This window comes from Triticum aestivum, chromosome 3D (genome assembly GCF_018294505.1).
Source record: "Triticum aestivum cultivar Chinese Spring chromosome 3D, IWGSC CS RefSeq v2.1, whole genome shotgun sequence".
In the NCBI taxonomy this organism is placed as follows: Eukaryota; Viridiplantae; Streptophyta; class Magnoliopsida; order Poales; family Poaceae; genus Triticum; species Triticum aestivum.
Genome location: NC_057802.1, coordinates 551974183 through 551994327, shown reverse-complemented (window position 1 = coordinate 551994327; position 20145 = coordinate 551974183). Strand labels below are relative to the sequence as shown.

The 20145-nt window shown below is 43.1% G+C and overlaps 1 protein-coding gene across 1 annotated transcript; it reads left to right on the top strand.

Moving 5' to 3' along the window:
- Positions 1-7205: 7205 nt before the first annotated feature.
- LOC123075347 (uncharacterized) lies at positions 7206-9413 on the top strand. The gene is made up of 2 exons (XM_044497977.1): positions 7206-7884; positions 7982-9413. The coding sequence occupies exons 1-2, from the start codon at positions 7244-7246 to the stop codon at positions 8031-8033; spliced, it is 693 nt and encodes a 230-aa protein (XP_044353912.1). The 5' UTR covers positions 7206-7243; the 3' UTR covers positions 8034-9413.
- Positions 9414-20145: the final 10732 nt, after the last annotated feature.

The window sequence follows — 20145 nt, the reverse complement described above, 5'->3', positions numbered from 1 at the left end:
AGCAAAACATGATCACACCTTAGTACTCTTTGGGTGTTAATCACATAGCGATGTGAACTAGATTACTGACTCTAGTAAACCCTTTGGATGATGGTCACATGACGATGTGAACAATGGGTGTTAATCACATGGTGATGTGAACTATTCATGTTAAATCACATGGCGATGTGAACTAGATTATTGACTCTAGTGCAAGTGGGAGACTGAAGGAAATATGCCCTAGAGGCAATAATAAAGTTATTATTTATTTCCTTATATCATGATAAATGTTTATTATTCATGCTAGAATTGTATTAACTGGAAACTTGATACATGTGTGAATATATAGACAAACAGAGTGTCACTAGTATGCCTCTACTTGACTAGCTCGTTAATCAAAGATGGTTATGTTTCCTAGCCATAGACATAAGTTGTCATTTGATTAACGAGATCACCTCATTAGGAGAATGACGTGATTGACTTGACCCATTCCGTTAGCTTAGCACTCGATCGTTTAGTATGTTGCTATTGCTTTCTTCATGACTTATACATGTTCCTATGGCTATGAGATTATGCAACTCCCGTTTACCGGAGGAACACTTTGTGTGCTACCAAACGTCACAACGTAAATGGGTGATTATAAAGGTGCTCTACAGGTGTCTCCAAAGGTACTTGTTGGGTTGGCGTATTTCGAGATTAGGATTTGTCACTCCGATTGTCGGAGAGGTATCTCTGGGCCCACTCGGTAATGCACATCACTATAAGCCTTGCAAGCATTGTGACTAAATGAGTTAGTTGTGGGATGATGTGTTACGGAACGAGTAAAGAGACTTGCCGGTAACGAGATTGAACTAGGTATCGGGATACCGACGCTCAAATCTCGGGCAAGTAACATACCGGTGACAAAGGGAACAACGTATGTTGTTATGCGGTCTGACCGATAAATATCTTCGTAGAATATGTGGGAGCCAATATGGGCATCCAGGTCCCGCTATTGGTTATTGACCGGAGACGTGTCTCGGTCATGTCTACATAGTTCTCGAACCCGTAGGGTCCGCACGCTTAACGTTACGATGATAGTTTTATTGAGTTTTGATGTACCGAAGGAGTTTGGAGTCCCGGATGAGATCGGGGATATGACGACGAGTCTCGAAATGGTCGAGACGTAAAAATCGATATATGGGATGACTATATTCGGACTTCGGAAAGGTTCCGAGTGATTCGGGTATTTTTCGGAGTACCGGAGAGTTACGGGAATTAGTATTGGGCCTTAATGGGCCATACGGGAAAGGAGAGAAAGGCCTCAAAAGGTGGCCGCACCCCTCCCCTGGTCTGGTCCGAATTGGACTAGGGAAGGGGGGCGCACCCTTCCTTCTTTCTCCTTCCCCCTTCCCTTCTCCTACTCCCACAAGGAAAGGAGGAGTCCTACTCCCGGTGGGAGTAGGACTCCCCCCTATGGCGCGCCTCTCCCCTTGGCCGGCTGCCTCCCCCTTGCTCCTTTATATACGGGGGCAGGGGGGCACCCCAGAGACACAACAACTGATCCTTGAGATCTCTTAGCCGTGTGCGGTGCCCCCATCCACCATATTACACCTCGATAATACCGTTGCGGAGCTTAGGCGAAGCCCTGCGTCGGTGAAACATCATCATCGTCACCACGCCGTCGTGCTGACGAAACTCTCCCTCAACACTCGGCTGGATCGGAGTTCGAGGGACGTCATCGAGCTGAACGTGTGTAGAACTCGGAGGTGCCGTACGTTCGGTACTTGATCGGTCGGATCGTGAAGACGTACGACTACATCAACCGCGTTGTGATAACGCTTCCGCTATCGGTCTACGAGGGTACGTGGACAACACTCTCCCCTCTCGTTGCTATGCATCACCATGATCTTGTGTGTGCGTAGGAATTTTTTTGAAATTACTACGTTCCCCAACAGTCCGAAGGGGCATTTATGACAATTCACGATGGGTTGCCCCTGGCTATAAATAGCCACCCCCCACAACCACCTATTGGTTGGTTGCTCTAGAGAGAATGTGACACTTGTCGTTTGAGAGCAACCCTTTCTCTAACGACTGTGACAAACCTAAGTGAAGAAAAAGCCAACCAGAGCCAAAGTAATTGAGCATCACTGAAAAGTTTGATCTGTGTGATCCGACGCTTGTTACTTTTGAAGACTTTCATTCTTCCAAACGGTTAGCCATCATGTTCTGAGCACCCAAAAGTAATTTTGGTGTGTCGGTGAACAAGTCTGTGAAGGTTTTGAAAGTCTAGCTTGAAGACTTACCACGAGTGATTGGGCGAGGTCTGTTGTGACCTTAGCTCAAGAGGAATATGATGAAGACTTAGTGTCTTCAGAGTTCAAGTCAGTCGCCTCAACCAGACGTACAGTTAGCAACTGGAACTGGTCTAGGAAATCATTGTGTCATCTCCAAGCCCATCTGGTTTCAAATTTCTCACCCTTTACTTTAAGTTATTCCGTTGCTGAAAATCTGTGATGTACCTTCTGAAGAATTTGAACTGAAGAATTTCATCATGCTGTTTATCATTTCTTCGGTTCATCTTATATATGCTTGGATGCTTGTATGATTACTTATTCTTCACTTGGATGTATCATGTATGCATGCTTTTTGTTTGTGTGATAATTTAGTTACGCTCGCGTTTCTATTTCTACACTGATTTTCGTCGAAATCATCAGAGTTTGACGAATTTCTAAAAATCTCCATTCAACCCCCTCCAAATTCCCTTTGAAAGTAAACCTGCGTTTTCATTATCATGTACAATCGGTCAAGGCACAGTCTCATAAGCTGGTGTGCTCCATTAAGGGCACAATATATACTCACTATCTAATGTGTATCAAACAAATAAATCATGCACTATATTACCATATTCTTTGATAGATTTTTTTGCGAGAAACTTCTGAACTATACATCATCTGTCAAGATAGTACAACAAACACCAGAGATACAAATTACATTTAGGTTCGCAGACCACCTAACAACGACTACAAGCACTAGAGCGAGCTGAAGTGGCACCACCGTCATTGCCCCTCCCTCATCGGAGCCGGGCAAACCTTTTTGTCGTAAACAGTCGGGAAGTCGTCATGCTAAGACCCCATAGAACCAGAGCACCCGAATAAAAACTGTCCTTGATGAAGAAAATAGTATATCAGAAGGTTGCAACCTACAGACACATAGACGCAGACAACTAAAATTGGATCCAATTGAATCCACCAAAGACAAACACCGACCTAATCCAACGAGATCTGCTGGAGATGCACCTCCTGGAGCATGCCACATCACCTTGGCAGGAATCTTCCTCCTGGGGCGCTCGCCCTCGACATCACCAGGGTCATCACGGTTGATCTTATAGCGCAATGCACCGCATACCGGGCACGCGTTCAAATCCTCGTACTCACCGCGATAGAGGATGCAGTCATTAGGGCATGCATGTATCTTCTGCACCTCTAATCCTAGAGGGCAGACAACCTCCTTTGCTTCGTACGTACTCTTAGGCAATTCGTTGTCCTTTGGAAGCATCTTGTTTAACATTATCAGCAAGTTTCCAAATCCCTTGTCAGATACACCATTCTCTGCCTTTCATTGCAGTAATTCCGTGTGGTGCCCAGCTTTTTCTTGTCAGCTTCGCAATTTGGGTACAACAATTTATTATGATCCTCTAACATGCGCTGCAACTTCAGCCTCTCCTTTTCAGTTGCGCACTTTCTCTTTGCATCGGCAATGGCCCGACCTAGATCATTAGCGGGCTCATCTGATGCCTCTTCTTCAGCTTCTTCCCGCATTGCCGGCTCAGCTTCTTCCCCCATTGTTGTCTCATCGTATTCAGGGAACCCATGGCCATGATAGTCGTCGTCGTCCTCTTCTTCTTCATTGTCTTCCATCATAACCCCTCTTTCTCCGTGCTTGGTCCAAACATTATAGTGGAGCATGAAAACGGACTCAAACAGGTGGACGTGAATGGTTTTTGACTTAGAGTAATTCCAATCATTCTTACAGCCATCACATCGACAAGACATAAAACCATCCGCCCGCTTGTTTGTCTCAGCCGCAAGCAGAAAAGTACGCACGCCATTAACGAACTTGGGAGAGCATGGGTAATTGTACATCCATTGCCGGCTCATCTTCATTACACAACACCAAAAAGACCAAATTAATACAAGTTCGTACATAAATTTCATACACACTTATTCTCATAAAACAACATACGAACTGATCTCTAGCTAAAGCATTTAAATGCAACAACAAATGCGATCAAGATCGCAACTAAGGTAACAATTGATCCAACAGCATAATGATACCAAGCCTCACTATCAATGACATATTTTCTAATTTTTCTAATCTTCAAGCGCATTTTCTCCATCTTGATCTTGTGATCATCGACGACATCGGCAACATGTAACTCCAATTCCATCTTCTCCTCCTCAATTCTTTTCAATTTTTCTTTCAAATACTCGTTTTCATTTTCAACTAAATTTAACCTCTCGACAATAGGGTCGGTTGGAATTTCCGGTTCATGTACCTCCTAGATAGAAATATCTATGTCAACTTGATGGGCATAATTTTTCATAAACACGAAATGCAACAAATAGTTATAAAAGAGAATATACCACATCCGAATCATAAACTGGACGAGGGCTGACGGGGACGGGTATCAAAACCATGGCACTATGTATAACAAACAACGTACGGGTAAGATAATTATACAAGTAACTATATATCTAAATCACACAAACATGATTTTTTATATATAAAAAAGAGAAGAACAAGAGGCTCACCACAAGGTGGTGTCGGCGACGGGACGGTGCAGGCAATTGACGGTGGTTAGGACGGAGACGGGAAGGCACTAAGTAAACCGCACCTACATATGCAAACTAAGAGTTATTTTGAGCTCAAATTGCATATAAATCAAATAAACTACCACATATAATTCCTCCCAAACTAAAATCCACAAATCACTATACTTATAGAGCATTGCAAGAGCTAATCTAGCAATGAGAGATGAAAGGACAAAGTTGCTAACCTTTGTGATCACTTGGATGGATGGGGTGCCTTCAAATCTTGACAAATTTTGTCAAAAATGGACAATGAGCTCGAGAGGAGAGGAAGAAAACGGAGAGAGGAGAGAAAAGGGGAAGAACAGAGAGCTCGAGGTCGACGAAGGGTTTATATAGGATGATCTTTAGTCCGGTTGGTTATACAAACCGGGACTAAAGGTGCATATATAGTCTCGGTTCATGCCACGAACCAGGACTAAAGGTGTTGGTGGGGCCGCAGCTTGACACCAGCCTGCCACCACCTCTTTAGACCCGGTTCGTGGCACGAACCGGGACTAGAGGTTCGCCACGAACCAGGACTAATGAGCACCGCCCGCCTAGCCGTTGGAACCGGCACTAGTGGTCACATTAGTGCCGGTTCATTTACAAACCGGGACTAATGAGCTGAACATTAGGCCCTCTTTTCTACTATTGATGGCACAAACACTAACAAAACTGAAAGAAACACCTAAAAACCTAAATCTTTTCGGCAAGGGTCGGAATCCACCACACCTCCTTCATAGGAGAAGAGGCGGACCGGCGAGAGGCAGAGGAAACCCTAGCTGAGAGCCCATGGGGTACTCGATCGTACCCCCATAAACTGGGTAACTTCTTTGATTGAAATTTGTAGTTGTACTTTTCAAGTCTTAATTTTTTCTCACAACTTTTGGGAATGGATTTTATATGAGAGAGAATATATGCAACAAATTGTTGCTCATTAGACAAAACCATTGCAAAAGTGAAAATGCCATTGCTCATTACACAAAACCAATCGCAAAAGCGAAAATGTCATTGCTCATTATACAAAACCACTCCGAGTGATCGGTTTTACCCACGACACCTTGCTTTTTTTTTTTTTGCGAGGGCCCACGACACCTTGCTGTGGGTGCTAATCGAAGACATGATCAACATCGAGCCTCTTGGTGCTCATTACAGGAAACAGACATGTGGGACCCGCCCGTGAGGTCTGAGGTGGCGAAAAAATGGACACACCGGGCCTATGGAAAGACCTTACATGCCGGGCCCACCTTGGCCACGGAACAACGGCTCAACCAGTGCATCTAGCACGTCCGCGCCGCGTCGCCCGCTCCTCCTCCTCCTTCGGATCCCTCTGCTATGAAGTCCAACACCTAGGCCTCGAGCCCCCGCAGCACGCCGTCGCGCCGCCACGGCGTCCACGGCGAGCCGCGGCACCTCGCTTCCCGTTGCCTCGTACGCGTTGATTGCTGGCACCGCCGTCATGTACGCGCGGGCCCTAGGATCGAGATACTGCATCATGTCACGCCGGCAGGACGGGCACGTCGGCGCCGCGTGAAACCACTCGAGGATGCAGCCTCGGTGGAAGGCGTGCGAGCAGCCGGCAAGCCCGGTGACGCGGCCGCCGCCGCCAGCCAGCTCCTCCATGCAGATCGGGCACATCGCCGCGCCACCCTCGGAAGCACGCCGGACAGCAGCATCCGTCGCCGCCTCGGCGGCCTCGCACGACAGTAGCAGCGCCTTGGCCTCGTCGTACACGCTCGTCAGGTTCACGTGCATCCACACATGGCAGGCGTAGCTCCCGCCGCCCGCCGCGCCGGCCACGATGCTCTCCACGAGCCCCGCCGGCACGAACTCGTCCCACTGGCATTCCTCGGTACGGTGTCCGCCGTTGTACAGCATGAGGCGCGGCAGCACCGCCATCAGCATCCGGCGGATGGCGCCGCGGCAGGCGCCCTCGCTCTGGAGCACGGCGGGGCCGCCTTCGACGCGGAGCGTGAGCTCTTCCCCGTCCAGTTCGTCGTAGTGCACCGTCCGCCTCGTCCTTCGCCCCCCTATGAAGAGATCCTCGTTGGCGATTAGCGCAGAACACCACCGGAAGCACACGGTGCACGCCTGGCCGCGCGGCATGGCCTCCAACTCGACCGGTCGCGTCATCTTCGATTCAATTATTTCAGTGACGGGCTGCTCGCGCTGCGGCTGCGATGCTACCGCCATTGTTGCAGCTACCCAAAGTTTGGGATCCAGTGGTGAACTCGTGATGGCTCGACGTGGAACTGGAGGTTAGGTTATATGAAGCCGGCCGATCCGAATAAGAGTTCCTATCGGAGTCCTAAGAAGAGGTAAGGAGATCCCGTTGTTCCGCGACCTTATATAACGCCGACCGATTCCACGTATCCGGACTTACCACCACGGGAATCCGATCAGTCTCCCAAATCCGTCGAGAAAATCGAACTATGGCCCGTCGCGGCGCCGTCAAGCGGCGGGCGTGGTCTGATCTCCCGGCCGACCTCCTCGCCGCCATCTACCTCAGGTGCTCCCCGCCGTACGACCGCGCGCGCTTCGCGGCCGTCTGCAGGTCATGGCGAGCCGCCGCGTCGTGGCAACCGGCGCGGCCACCTCTCCCGCTGCTGTTCTCCTGGACCGGCGACCGCAAGCGTGACCGGAATATACGAGCGTACAATCCCGTGGACGGCAGGGCCTTGCGCGTCCTGCTGCCCAAGATCCTGAGGGGCAAGAAGTTCGTCGGATCCTACGACGGCGGCTGGGTCGCCGCCACGTCGAGGCGCGAGCGCGACTCCCAACTTCTGATCGTCAATCTCTTTTCTATGGTCCAGGTGGCACTCTCCGACAATCAAAGGAGTATCGTCTGTGCGTGCCCGGATGCCTTCGAGGAGCCAGACAATGCTCGCACCAGCCGGGCGCCGGTTGTGAAAGTCATCTTCTCCGACGACCCTACCTCGAGCGGATGCATCCTCGCCGCCATCACCAAGAGGTGCAAAATAGCGCTTTGCAGGGTTGGCAGCAGTGGCGAAGCCACGTTATGCCTGTGCTGTCGGTTGACAACACAGGATTTTCGTAGGTCGTTGAACCCCAGGTACGCATACCACGCTGGTGAACGAATAAAAAATGGAATTTGACTGCACGTCTACACTGACCCATCTATCATCCTTTTTTCTTTCCTTGTGAAACAGACCCATCTATCATCTACTATCTATTTGGGTAACAAGTGGTTGGGCCATATAGAAGTCCAAAATCACTTACCTGAACGAACCGGATCGGTTGATCCCGAAATCACGCGATCTCCTTCAACTTCTCCAACATTCTCTTGAATGGCCGTGGACAACCGCCGCACTGCAATGTCTTCCCGTCCGTCGCCTCGCCCGGAGCTAGCGATCTCTGATCTGGCCGTGAGACGTGAGGAACCGCGACCTCTGGCCGTCCGGCGAGCCGCGAGCAACCCACCCGCAGCCGCACATGTATTATCTATCGTGTTGATCAATACTCCTATACTAGTCGGCACTCTGTATCCGATCCAACACCAGGGCAAGGCCTCCACTTTTCCATTTTTATTTGTAAGTTTTGTCTGCCAACACTGTGATATTCTTCCTTATGTATCACTTTTTTTCTGTAGCAATATTAGGGAGTAAGCTATTGTTTTTATTTATAAATAAGAATTGCATTCTTCATAATAAAATATATCAAGTCTGATCTGCAGAACTGAATAGGCGACAAATTTTTCTATCATTGTCTCAATAGTAACTTATTGAAACCGGTGTATTCCACTAGTACCATGCCATCATGTGTACAGATCAAAATATGCATGATCACAAAGGACTGCTACCATAAATATGTCCGCAATAAAGTATGGCGTTTTCTGTTCTTGTTTCATTTCCTACAAAAAATTTCATTGGAAAAGCTTGACATCACAAGGTTTTCATCCTGGCACCGCCACTGGTTGGCAGTCCGGAAAACATCTGGACGACACGAGGGTGTGGCCTATACGCGGAGAGGGAGCTCGTGGACATCGCCTTCTGCAACGGCCAACTTTTCGGGCTCATGGTCGGTGGCTGTGATCTGTACAAGTACCGCATCGACCTCAACGAAGGCGCTCCGGTGATCACCTTGGTTTATCAAATTCACCAAATGCCCTTTGTACATGTGCCTAGGTGGGACTATTGCCCTAGATACATTTTTGAGCTGTGCGGCAAGCTAGCGGTGGTGTCAGAGGCCAATTCGGCACTCAAAGGCTATGAATCTTGCTTTTTTAAGGTGTTTGAGCTCATGAATGAGGCTACACCGGGCAGATATACATGGGCAGAGGTAACCACATTGGGTGAGCATGCCTTGTTCTTGGGGCCACAGTCCTATAAGTTGGTGCACGTGCCGACGGCGGGCCGGCATGGGAGGTTGGAGGAAAACCGCATCTACTATCATATGCGACAACAGGAGAACCTTGCTAGGCACAAGGAGTGCTTGACGAAGTTGGGCCTCGGCAGCTGCAGCGTCTATCGGGAAAACCGAGGTATGAATCAATGCATGGAGACGATCACCTCGGAGGGATACCATTTCAAAGACGATAATGGTAATGGTTGCATGTGGCTCCTGCCTTCGGAGTTATGTTAGTTCATCAACAATCTGTGTGGAGTATTCTATTATTCCTATTTTATTTTGGTTAGCTTGCTAGAGAATTTACTATTTGTAATTGTACAAAGATAAAATTACAGCTATAGTTAAATTTAAATTTGGAAATGTGCAAATATGGGCTGCGCAATTGTACACAAGTATCTAGATAAATTTTTGTCTCACGAAGATTGCAAATTTCTTCCCACCGCAAGCTTAATTTTTTTATTTAAAAAAAATAAGTGAGGAAAACCCCATTACATATCTCTATCATTTTAAGTATTAGTAGCACATATGCCCGTGCGTTGCAATGGGAGAGATAATTTGAAACCGGAACATTTTTTGAAAACATGAACCTTTTATAAAATCACGAATATTTTTTGACTTTGGGATTGTTTTTGTTTAAACAGGAACATGTTTTCAACATTCGGAACAACTTTAGAAGATGTGCTTTTGAAACACGAACATTATTTTCAATTTGTGAACATTTCAGTAAAATAAGAATATTTTTTGAATCTTGAACATTTTTTAAATGCAACTGTTTATTTTTTGAAAATCTCAAACAAATTTGGAAAATACTATTATTTTATTAATTTTGAACAACTTTGGAACAATAAAAATAAAATAAAATGCCAAAAAATAATTTAAAAAGTATTTGTTTCAAAATTTTGAAAAAGTTCTTGAAAATTTGACCAAAATTGAAATTCTACAATTTTTGAATTTACGAAAAAAGCGAAAAAGTAAAATTATTTTCCAAAGCAAAAAAAGGAAAAATAAACAAGAAATAAAAACTACAGAAAAAAATGTGCCGGCCCAATCTTGGCTGTCAAATATGCTGCATTGTGCAGCAAATATGATTCTCCCCACCACGTGGGCAATAAATTAAGTGGGCTGGCTTCGCTGGGCCAGAGCGTGTGTATATACGAAATTCTGGACAAACCATTATTTTTTCGAACAGACTGATGCACAAAAATTTAGTACACCTCGAATAAAAGAAAATTCTTAAGACGGTGAACGGATGGAAAAATCAGAAAACACACCTTGCTTTATTAGTAGGTATAGTATAGGTATAGAATAAAGGGTAGTTGGTACGTTCACTTCGCTTCCGGGCTTAGGTCCCCTTGACGATGAGATGTACCTAGGGTAGGGTCATAGGTCTAACCTGTGTGCCCTACCCAAGGACACTGCACAAGAGGCCAAGGCCCACAAAGTTAAAACAGGAGATACTGACTGGAATCCTCATGAAGTGTGATTCACTCGACAGAAGGTCCACTCGGATATCCCATTTCCACTCGACCGTCGTTATTCACTCAGTAGACAAAGATCCACTCGAAGGACAAAAGGCTTAGAGCCACCTCTGGATGGCAACGGTGTCGGTCAGGCATTCACTATGTTGCCTTAAAGGTCATTAAACACGGGCGTTACCAGTAAGGTACATGACTTTATTCTCTCATTGAACCCATGTGTAACCGAGGGCTGCGAGGGGCCGGCATGGTAGGTTGGAGGAAAACCGCATCTACTACCATATGCGACAACAGGACAACCTTGCTAGCCACAAGGAGTGCTTGACGAAGTTGGGCCTCGACAGCTGCAACATATATCGGGAAAACCAATGTATAAATCAATGCATGGAGACGATCACCTCGGAGGGATACCATTACAAAGACGATAATGGTAATGGTTGCATGTGGCTTCTGCCTTCGGACTTATGTTAGTTCATCAACAATGTGTGTGGCGTATTCTGTTATTCGTATTTTATTATGGTTAGCTTGCTTGAGAATTTACTATTTGTAATTGCACAAAGATAAAATTATAGCTGTAGTAAAATTTAAATTTGAAAATGTGCAAATATAGGTTGCGCAATTGTACACAAGTATCTAGATAAATTTTTGTCTCACAAAGATTGCAAATTTCTTCCCACCGCAAGCTTATGTTTTTTATCTAAAAAAATAAGTGAGGAAAACCCCCATTACATATCTCTATCATTTTAAGTATTGATAAAAGGTAGTTGGTACATTCACTTCGCTTTCGGGCTTAGGTACCCTACCGCAGGTTACTGCATTCCCTCCCATTAGATTTATTCTCACCCTCCCTACATATACAATCCTACAAGCACATTAACTCAATCAAATCACAAAAACCTCAACCAAATAAAAGGACGCCGATAAGTACCTAACATTCAGTGTTGGGACTGGGACCTCCCAGACCGAACAAATAGTTCGCTCGGAGCGATTGAAGGAATCACATGAAAACATTCGGTGTGGGAGGAAGCCCGGACCAAATGATGTCTCCTGCCCATCTAGCTAGCATGGGCCCATGTAGGCCAAACCCAAAAAAACTCAAGCACAACCCAGTTCGCCTACTGTTGCACTAAAAAAGCCCAAAAACCAATAAGAAAGAATGAAGAAAATAGAAAAACCTTGCAAAAACAGAGAAAAGTCTTACAATATATAGAATTCCAGAGAAAGTCTAGAAATTCATATACGTATAAAAAACGCCATGGATTACCTGATAGAAATGACCATAAACTAAATTTGCCATTGTCTCATAAAAAAGTAATACTGCCATGTTGCATAAAAGAGAGAAATTTGCCATGGCCCTAAAAAAACGCGTTAATGGCAAAAAATGAATAAGTTTACCATGGTGACAAAAGGTGGGGTAAATTTGCCATGATGCATATGTGATGCCTGCCATGATGATTAGATATACGACATTAAATGCAAAAAAGTGCAAAAGTTTGCGATGACGGAAATTTTTAGTCAAAAAATGATGGAAAAATTGCCATGGCATGGTACATACAACCAATTTCCATGGTGCTAAAAAAAGAAAGAATAAAACTAAATTTCCATGGATGTAAAGTAAACTTTGTTGTGGAAAAACAAAGGAAATTTGCCATAGTCTGTAAAGTGAATTTGCCATGGGCAAAAAAACTATAATTTCCATGAGTAATTGAACTAAAAATTCCATGTATGCTAAAGTAAATTTGCCATGCATGTGAAAGTAAATTTGCCATGGCAATGAAGGTAAATTTTGGCATGGCAAAAAACATGTAAAAAATTGCATGAGAATGAAGGTAAAATTGCCATGGCAAGCAAAAGTAAAATTTGCCATGTTCTTAAATTGTAAAATGTTATAAGGATCAAATCTCCATGGTAAAGATGCATATTAAATTTTCCATGTTATTTAAAAAAAATTGCCATGGGTTGTGGAATAAATTTGCAATGTAAGTAAGAAAATAATAATCATGTTCCATGTCAACACATTAAGGTTTAAAAGTTGCCATGAGTGTAGAATTTGTTTCATGTACATGGCAAGTGGGGGATTTTTTTCCTATCTAAAGAATATATTGCAATGTGGCACAAGGCATTTGGGTTTTTTTCTATCACTTGTAAGTACCATTTTAGTAATTTTTTTCATGATACGAAAAGGAGACATGGTTAAAGTTGCCATGGCAATAAAAAGGTAAATTTTGCCATGATACGGCAAAAAGAGACATGGTAAAGTTACCATAGCACTAAAAAGTAAATTTTATCGTGATACCAAATTTTTTTTTGCCATGATACAAAAAAGAGACATGGTAATTGAAACAAAGAGACATGGTAAATTTTGCCATGGAAACAAAGTAAATTTTGCCAGGATACAAAGAGACGTGATAAAGTTGCCATGGCACTAAAAAGTAAATTTTGTCATGATACGGCTCTTTTTCCATGATATGAAAAAGAGACATGGTTATTGAAACAAAGAGACATGGTAAATTTGCCATGGAAACAAAAAAGTAATTTTTGCCATGATACGAAAAAGAGACATGGTAATTGAAACAAAGAGACATGGTAAAGTTGCCATGGTAATAATAAAGTAAATTTTGCCAGGATACGAAGAAAAAGAAATTTGCCATGACAAGAAAAGGAGACATGGTAAAGTTGCCATGGCAATAGAAAAACTAAATTTTTGCGATGATACGAAAAGGGGAAACTTTCCATGGTAATTGAATTAAACTTGCCATGGTCCATAAATTAAGTTTGCCATGGTCCATGAAAATAAGTTTGCCATGTTATAGAAAAAAAATATGAAAATTACTCTTTAGTAAAATTACCATTTCCCATGAAGTAGTATTGCCATGATACAAGGAATAGAGTTTGCCATGGTCCAATTAAAATTACCCATGGTATTAAAAAATGAAATTGCCATGGTGCATGAACTAAGTTTTCCTACATTACGTGTACTATTACAAACAAAAAACTAGAACTTGCCATGGTTTGTAAAGCACAAATGTTTGCAAAAACTTACCATGTAAAAATGAATTGGAAGAATGCAATTTTTTTGCCATGATGTGTAAAAATGAATTGGAAGAATGCAAAGTTTTTGCTATGATGTAAAAATTGCCATGGTATCACTATACTTCAAATTAATTCACATGGCAAAATTGCCACCATGGGGGAATTACCATAGAAGTACAATAGCAAACAATTAATCTGGTCATCATCAAAACCTACAAGTCTAACAAACACACACCATTTTACATTCATTGCAGAAGCCGTATGAACAGAAAAAGGAACATATATATCTAGCATGAACTCAAATTTGTTTTATTTTTCCTAGAATCCATTACCATGTGGACATAATTTCAGTTGCCACTATATCGTACAGAACCTCAATTCGACAAAACCATTTCTAACAAGGTACAGAACAAGGACCGTAGAAAAATCAGGTTTGTCTCACAAATCGCACTGAAAAAATTCGCTTATGGTAGTAATCTTATCATTTCACATAGCAAAACGGGCTATGGGCAGCCCAGGCAAGGGTGCGCGCGCGAGCAACTCCCGCATGAGGCGCCGACTCTAGTCAACACGGGGGTTGTGCAGGGGCTTCAGACCGTGTGGCTCGTGCAGCGTCTGAAGAAGGCAAACATCCGATTGCAGCCTTTGGGACGGACGGTGACCAGACCGGAGCTCCAAGGCAGCTCCCATGGTAGCCCACATACGAGAGAGAGAGAGAGAGAGAGAGAGAGAGAGAGAGAGAGAGAGAGAGAGAGAGAGAGAGAGAGAGAGAGAGAGAGAGAGAGAAGGTGAGAGAGCTGGAGGGAGAGGAAAGGGGAGGAGAGTGGCGCGGCACGGACTGCCTAAATTTGTTGAGAGTTGTTCTTCTTGAAGCAAAAATAGGCTACTGGTGGCCTTTTAAGGATAAAATAAATAAATTTTGAGAGATTTGCTAACTAGGGAATCCCAAACGAAAAAAATTCTTCCCGCATAAAGTATGACTTTTAGGGGTCTACTAGTGATGTCCTTACAATGTGTTTGTTTTCTGTCGCTAAACATATTACCTCTTCATCCATGCTTGTTTTACTGCAGCACACACATACGTGCATATGTCTATTAAAATTGGATGTGGGTAGGTTTCAATCGATTGAGACTTATAAGTCTCAATCAAGTGACTTAACATATAAGAGTAAAACCGAAAAATCTAAAAAGAAAATTTTGTATGAATCTGTATGCAAGATCTCACAAATATCGCATTGACTAAGACATAGTCAAGTCTTAGCCGACTGAGATTTAGCAACACTGATTAAAGTCTATTCCTATATCCCGACCATCTTGTGGATTCACTGCAAGTTGATCCGAAGATATACACTTACTTCAACATGTACCATAGACGGCACATGTCGGGAACATGGTGCATCATGTCGCGCCGGCAGGACGGGCACGTCGGCGCCCTGTGGAACCATTTGAGGATGCATCCCCTGTGGAACGCGTGCGAGCAGCCGGGCAAAGCCACGACGCTGGCACAGCCGGCCGCCATCTCCTCCATGCAGATCGCGCACTGAGCCGCGCCGCCCCCACCGCCGAGAGTAGCAGAACCAGCCCGTGCCCCGGCGGCCGCGTCCTCGCACGACAGCAGCAGCGCCTTCGGTTCGCTGTACACGCTGGTCACGTGCACGCGCATCCAGACGTCGCACACGTAGCTCCGGCTCCGGCGAGCGGCGCGGCCGGCCGCGACAAGACCATCCTCACGCGCCACGCGGGCGACGATACGGGCGACAAGCCCGGAGGGTACGAACCGGTCCCAGAGCTGGACGTCGGCGGCGCGGTGGCCGTAGTACCCCGCGAGCTGCGGCAGGTCCGTCAGCATCCGGCGGACGGCGGCGCGGCAGGCGGGCTCGCTCCGGAGGACGGCGGGGTCGTGGACGGTGAACCGGCGCGCAACCGCCTTCACCTGGTGCCTTGCTTTGGCGTCCTTGCGGTGGCCTTGCCGGAGGGTGGTCCCGCCCACGAGGTGTGTCGCGGTGGACAGGCGCACGGAGCACCGGATGCGGACGACGAGGCACGGGCGCGGCTCGCCGTTTGCTACGCGCGACGGCCTCGCCGTGGCCGTGGCGTGCATCTTCAACCGCGTCATCCTCGAGTGAACTTGGACCATGGAAGGTGACTCGCGCTGCGATCCCACCGCCATTGTTGGAGCAATCAGGTTTGGGAGGTTTTGGCTCGACGTCGAGGTTGGCAGCAGCATATGAAGCCGGCAGTTCGGAAACAGGGTTCTCATGGGATTCGAACTCGGACTCGCGTCCGCGCGCAATGATCACCGGGCATGCCTGATCGTGACTTCGCGCTGAAATACAACAAAAACACACTAGGAAAATAGTTTAAAAATAAACACTAGGAAAACCGGCACGTGCGTAGTGGGTAGACACATTGACCAGTTTTTATTCTTTGTTAGGGCAGGCTGGTTTTTATTCAACTAGTTAATTTCTCCGCCCGTTACTGCGGGATTATGAAGATTAATTACAGATGACTTATGTATAAAGAAAATTATCTAAATCAGAATTTACTACTCTAACGTACTCCCTCCGTTTCCAAATATTTGTCTTTCTAGCCATTTCAAATGGTTACAACATACGGATGTATGTAGACATATTTTAGAGTGTAGGATCACTCATTTTGCTTCGTATGTAGTCATTTGTTGAAATCTCTAGAAAGACAAATATTTAGAAACGGAGGGAGTAGTACTAATGTTCCGTACATGCATTCTGTGTGAATAAAGAGATGCACGTACACTATCCAATAGTAGTTACAACAATTAAATCGGCCATTTCGTAAGCTTTAGAAAATAATGTACATATGGTAAACTGGTTTGCATGGGCTAAAAAATAATTTAGTGTATGCTGATGTGCGATGCTTGCACGTTGAGAGAATTGTGTTAATAGGATAATGTTTGCATGGGCTGAAAATATTGTTAGTTGATGTTGATGTGTCACACTTGATGAGGTGGATGGCTTGCATGTTGAGAGAATTATAGTTAGTTTTTTTAGGGCAAGAATTATAGTTAGTAGGGATCAATTATTTAGATATATAGGATTCAGCATAGCGTGTTACTACTACTAGTAAGGTACACGTGTATTGCATGTATGAGATTTGGTAACCAAATTATGAATAAATACCACGGAGGCGGACGAAGAGCACATGAAGGCGCACCTCCCTGTAACCACAATTGATGTCCATTGGGATGCGGATTGAAATCCTTTTTTAGTTTCCCTACTAAACCAATACAATTTTAATACTCACATGACATTGTAGAGAAGTTAAGGCGAGTTGCTTTTTGAATTGTTAATGGTGTGCCAGTAGTAAATGTGCATTGACTTTGTGTCCACACATGGTTAACTCATGCGTGTTGGCAGAGAAAGGATGCCAGATAGTTGCTACGTAATAAATGTGTTGGAGCTCACAGTTATGCCACGGTTTAATAAATGAAACCAAACGGCAGTATGCAATGTAATTAGGGTTAATTCATCTTTGCTGGACCATGAAGATAAACAATTACATACAGCTGCACTAATAAATCAGCAGGCAACGTCAGTAAAACATAACTTTTTTATGGCAAAAAGGTCCTGAGATTAGTATAAGTAATTTTTCTAGAATTATTATCATTGAGTTCTCACGTTTCACTAGAAATAAAAAATGAAAGACGTAATTTCATGGAATTTGTACCATGAATTTTCCAAGAATTACAATACTGGAACTATCATTCTTTTTTTTTTGAAATTTTAACAATCATGAAATCCAATATTTAATTTAATTATCCCATGAAAAGATTCTCAGTTTATAGAAGAGACATAACTTAATGGAAATATATTTGATTTCCTAAACCTTGGAAATTATTCAAAAACATTAAACATAAATTATTTTCGAATTTGAAACGATATGACAATTTTAAAACTGGTACAAAAACAGAAACTTGTGAAAGATATTTTTTGAGTTCAAATAATATTGCATTTGAAAAACTTGGGACTAACTGAATATTAGATGTGTTGCATGATTCAAAACTCTGAGATCAACAAAATCTACATGCATGTGTTTCACAAGTTAATGAGTCGTTGTTGGTTGTTGGGGGTTGGCACGAGAGCATGGGGATGAGTGGGCCAGGAGAGGGACAGTCTGCGTAGACAATAACTTCTTATACTACTTATACAGAAAAACATAGAATGAATTATAACAAAGAATACAAGCATGCTAATACAGCGGTGCAAATCGCTATGCATATTGAATGGTGAGATATCAAGGGAGGTAGCCCGCAGGTGCTCCTATGCACTTTCGTAAATACCACACTATAGCATGTAAACTTTGAGTCATATATGCATGACGTAGATATTCGTTTAATTCTTATAGTTCATCTCTTTAAAAATCAATTAGTTTAATAAAAAAACTATTTTAAGATTCATGAAATTGTGCATTGTAAAGCATAAAGTAAAAACAAATAGTGACAATGCATTTAGAAAAAAAAGTTTGGGCAATTAAGATATGAAAGATTTTAGAACAAAGGAGTAGTGCTTGTGTTTTGAGGTTTGTGCATTATGCTTAAGTTCAACCATGGAGTCTTTTAGATTATACACTAGCAAGATGCCCGTGCGTTGCACGTAACATCAAGATGCATTTGTAGGGCTAGTTTATCTTGTGAGAGAAAAGGATGAACGAGGGAAAGCCTTATTTGCAAATGTGGAGAGGTGTGTGGGTACCTTTTTGCAAAATTGCCATAGTTTCCTTCCTATCCGTTAGATATAAATCGAACAGCCTATCTTGCAGGATGGCAGACACACCATCATCACCAACTCTGTTTTTTATAAGAGTGTAGATGTGGCAGAATCTGGTGGAGTGTAGATGATATCCAACGGCCAGTAGTACTCGGATTTGCCATCTCTGTACCGTCAGATTGGCTTCATCCAACGACCAACTTTTAGAGTTATTCGCACACTATATAGGGGTATAGACAAGTGACTGGGCCGACTTGTTTATAGCTTTAAACTAGAAAAACCGGCTAGTGTGGAAATTTTCAAAAATGTGCCCAATTTAAATAATTTTTTTCTAAAATATAAAACATGTTGAATAAATTTTAAAAATGTTTTAGAATTGTACAATGTCAATGAGTTATAAAAAACAATGTTCACAAATTTGGAAAACAAATTTTCCCTAATTTAAAAAATATTCATAATTTGGAAAAACAAATAGCAAACTAAATGTGTTCTTGTGTTTTGAATTAAAAAAATCATATTTAAAAAATATGTAGTCCTTTATAGAAAGTGCTAACGAATAAAAATTGTAAACTGGTAAAAAGATAAAAAAGGTAAATAAATAAATAAAATGAATATTGAAAAATGAAAAAGAATAATATAACAAAATGGACAGAAAACCAATCAAACCAGCTGAGAAAAAAATAAAAGAAAAAGCATGCACTTGGCCGGGTCATATAACGTCTCAGCGTATGCGTTTTATGGACTACCAACGCACTACATACGGAATAGGATTGAGGGAGTGCTCATATTTAGCACGTGATGCGCTGGCGAACGAACTAGCGTGCACCCTCTCCCCTCCAGCACGCCCGACTGAGCCAGCTCAAGTGCGAGGCAGGAAGCCCCCTTGTTTTTTTTTGCGTCTTAAGTTTATTCTTAAATAATCCAATTTTTTTTAAAGTGAATTTTGGAAAAATGTTCCAGAAATCATATAAAATTTGTGGCTTAAAAAATGTTCTTGATTTTGGAAAAATGTTCATGTATTGAAACAATGTTTTTGAATTTGAAAACAATTTGGTAAATTCACAAAATGTTCATGGATGTTTTTGAACATGTTCACAAAAATCAAATATGAACGTGAATTACCAAAAAAGTTCTTTGATTCAATTTTTTTGCTGATTCAAATTATTCAAGCATTTCAAAAAATGTTCATTAATTTTAAAAATATACCAAGATTGAAAAAATAGTTATTGATTTTAAAAACATTCACCGGTTCATTAAATTTTAATGGATTCAAAAATATGTTCTCTGATTCAAAAAATGTTCATTGATTTAAAAAAGTTTCACAATTTTAAAAAATGTTCACACTTAAAACAAATGTTCACAAAATTTCATGATTTCCAAAAGGATTTGAAAAATGTTTTTGGTTTCAGAAAATTAGAAGGAAAAAAGCAAGAATTATAAAAGAAAGAAAAATCAGAAGGAAAACAAAGAAAAAACCGGTTCAGGGAAAACCGGGTGGAAGAAAACCAGAATGGGCCAGCCCATACTATGGACAGACGCGCAGGAGGGTATGTGTGAGGAACAACGGATTTGCGTGCCTGATCACAGATGTTGGTGCTAATTTTTCTCACCTTCGGCGCTGGACAAGCGCACCAAATTAGTTAAATGGGACCACCGCATTTTGGCCCATAGACTGCAATGCATCAACCACTAGACTTAGGAGTGGTTGTCTCCTAA

Excerpts from the sequence above, each read along its gene's own strand:
- LOC123075347 (XM_044497977.1), top strand. The coding sequence starts at position 7,244 with ATGGCCCGTCGCGGCGCCGTCAAGCGGCGGGCGTGGTCTGATCTCCCG. Across the intron at positions 7,885-7,981 it reads CGTAGGTCGTTGAACCCCAG|ACCCATCTATCATCTACTAT; the intron begins GTACGCATACCA and ends CTTGTGAAACAG.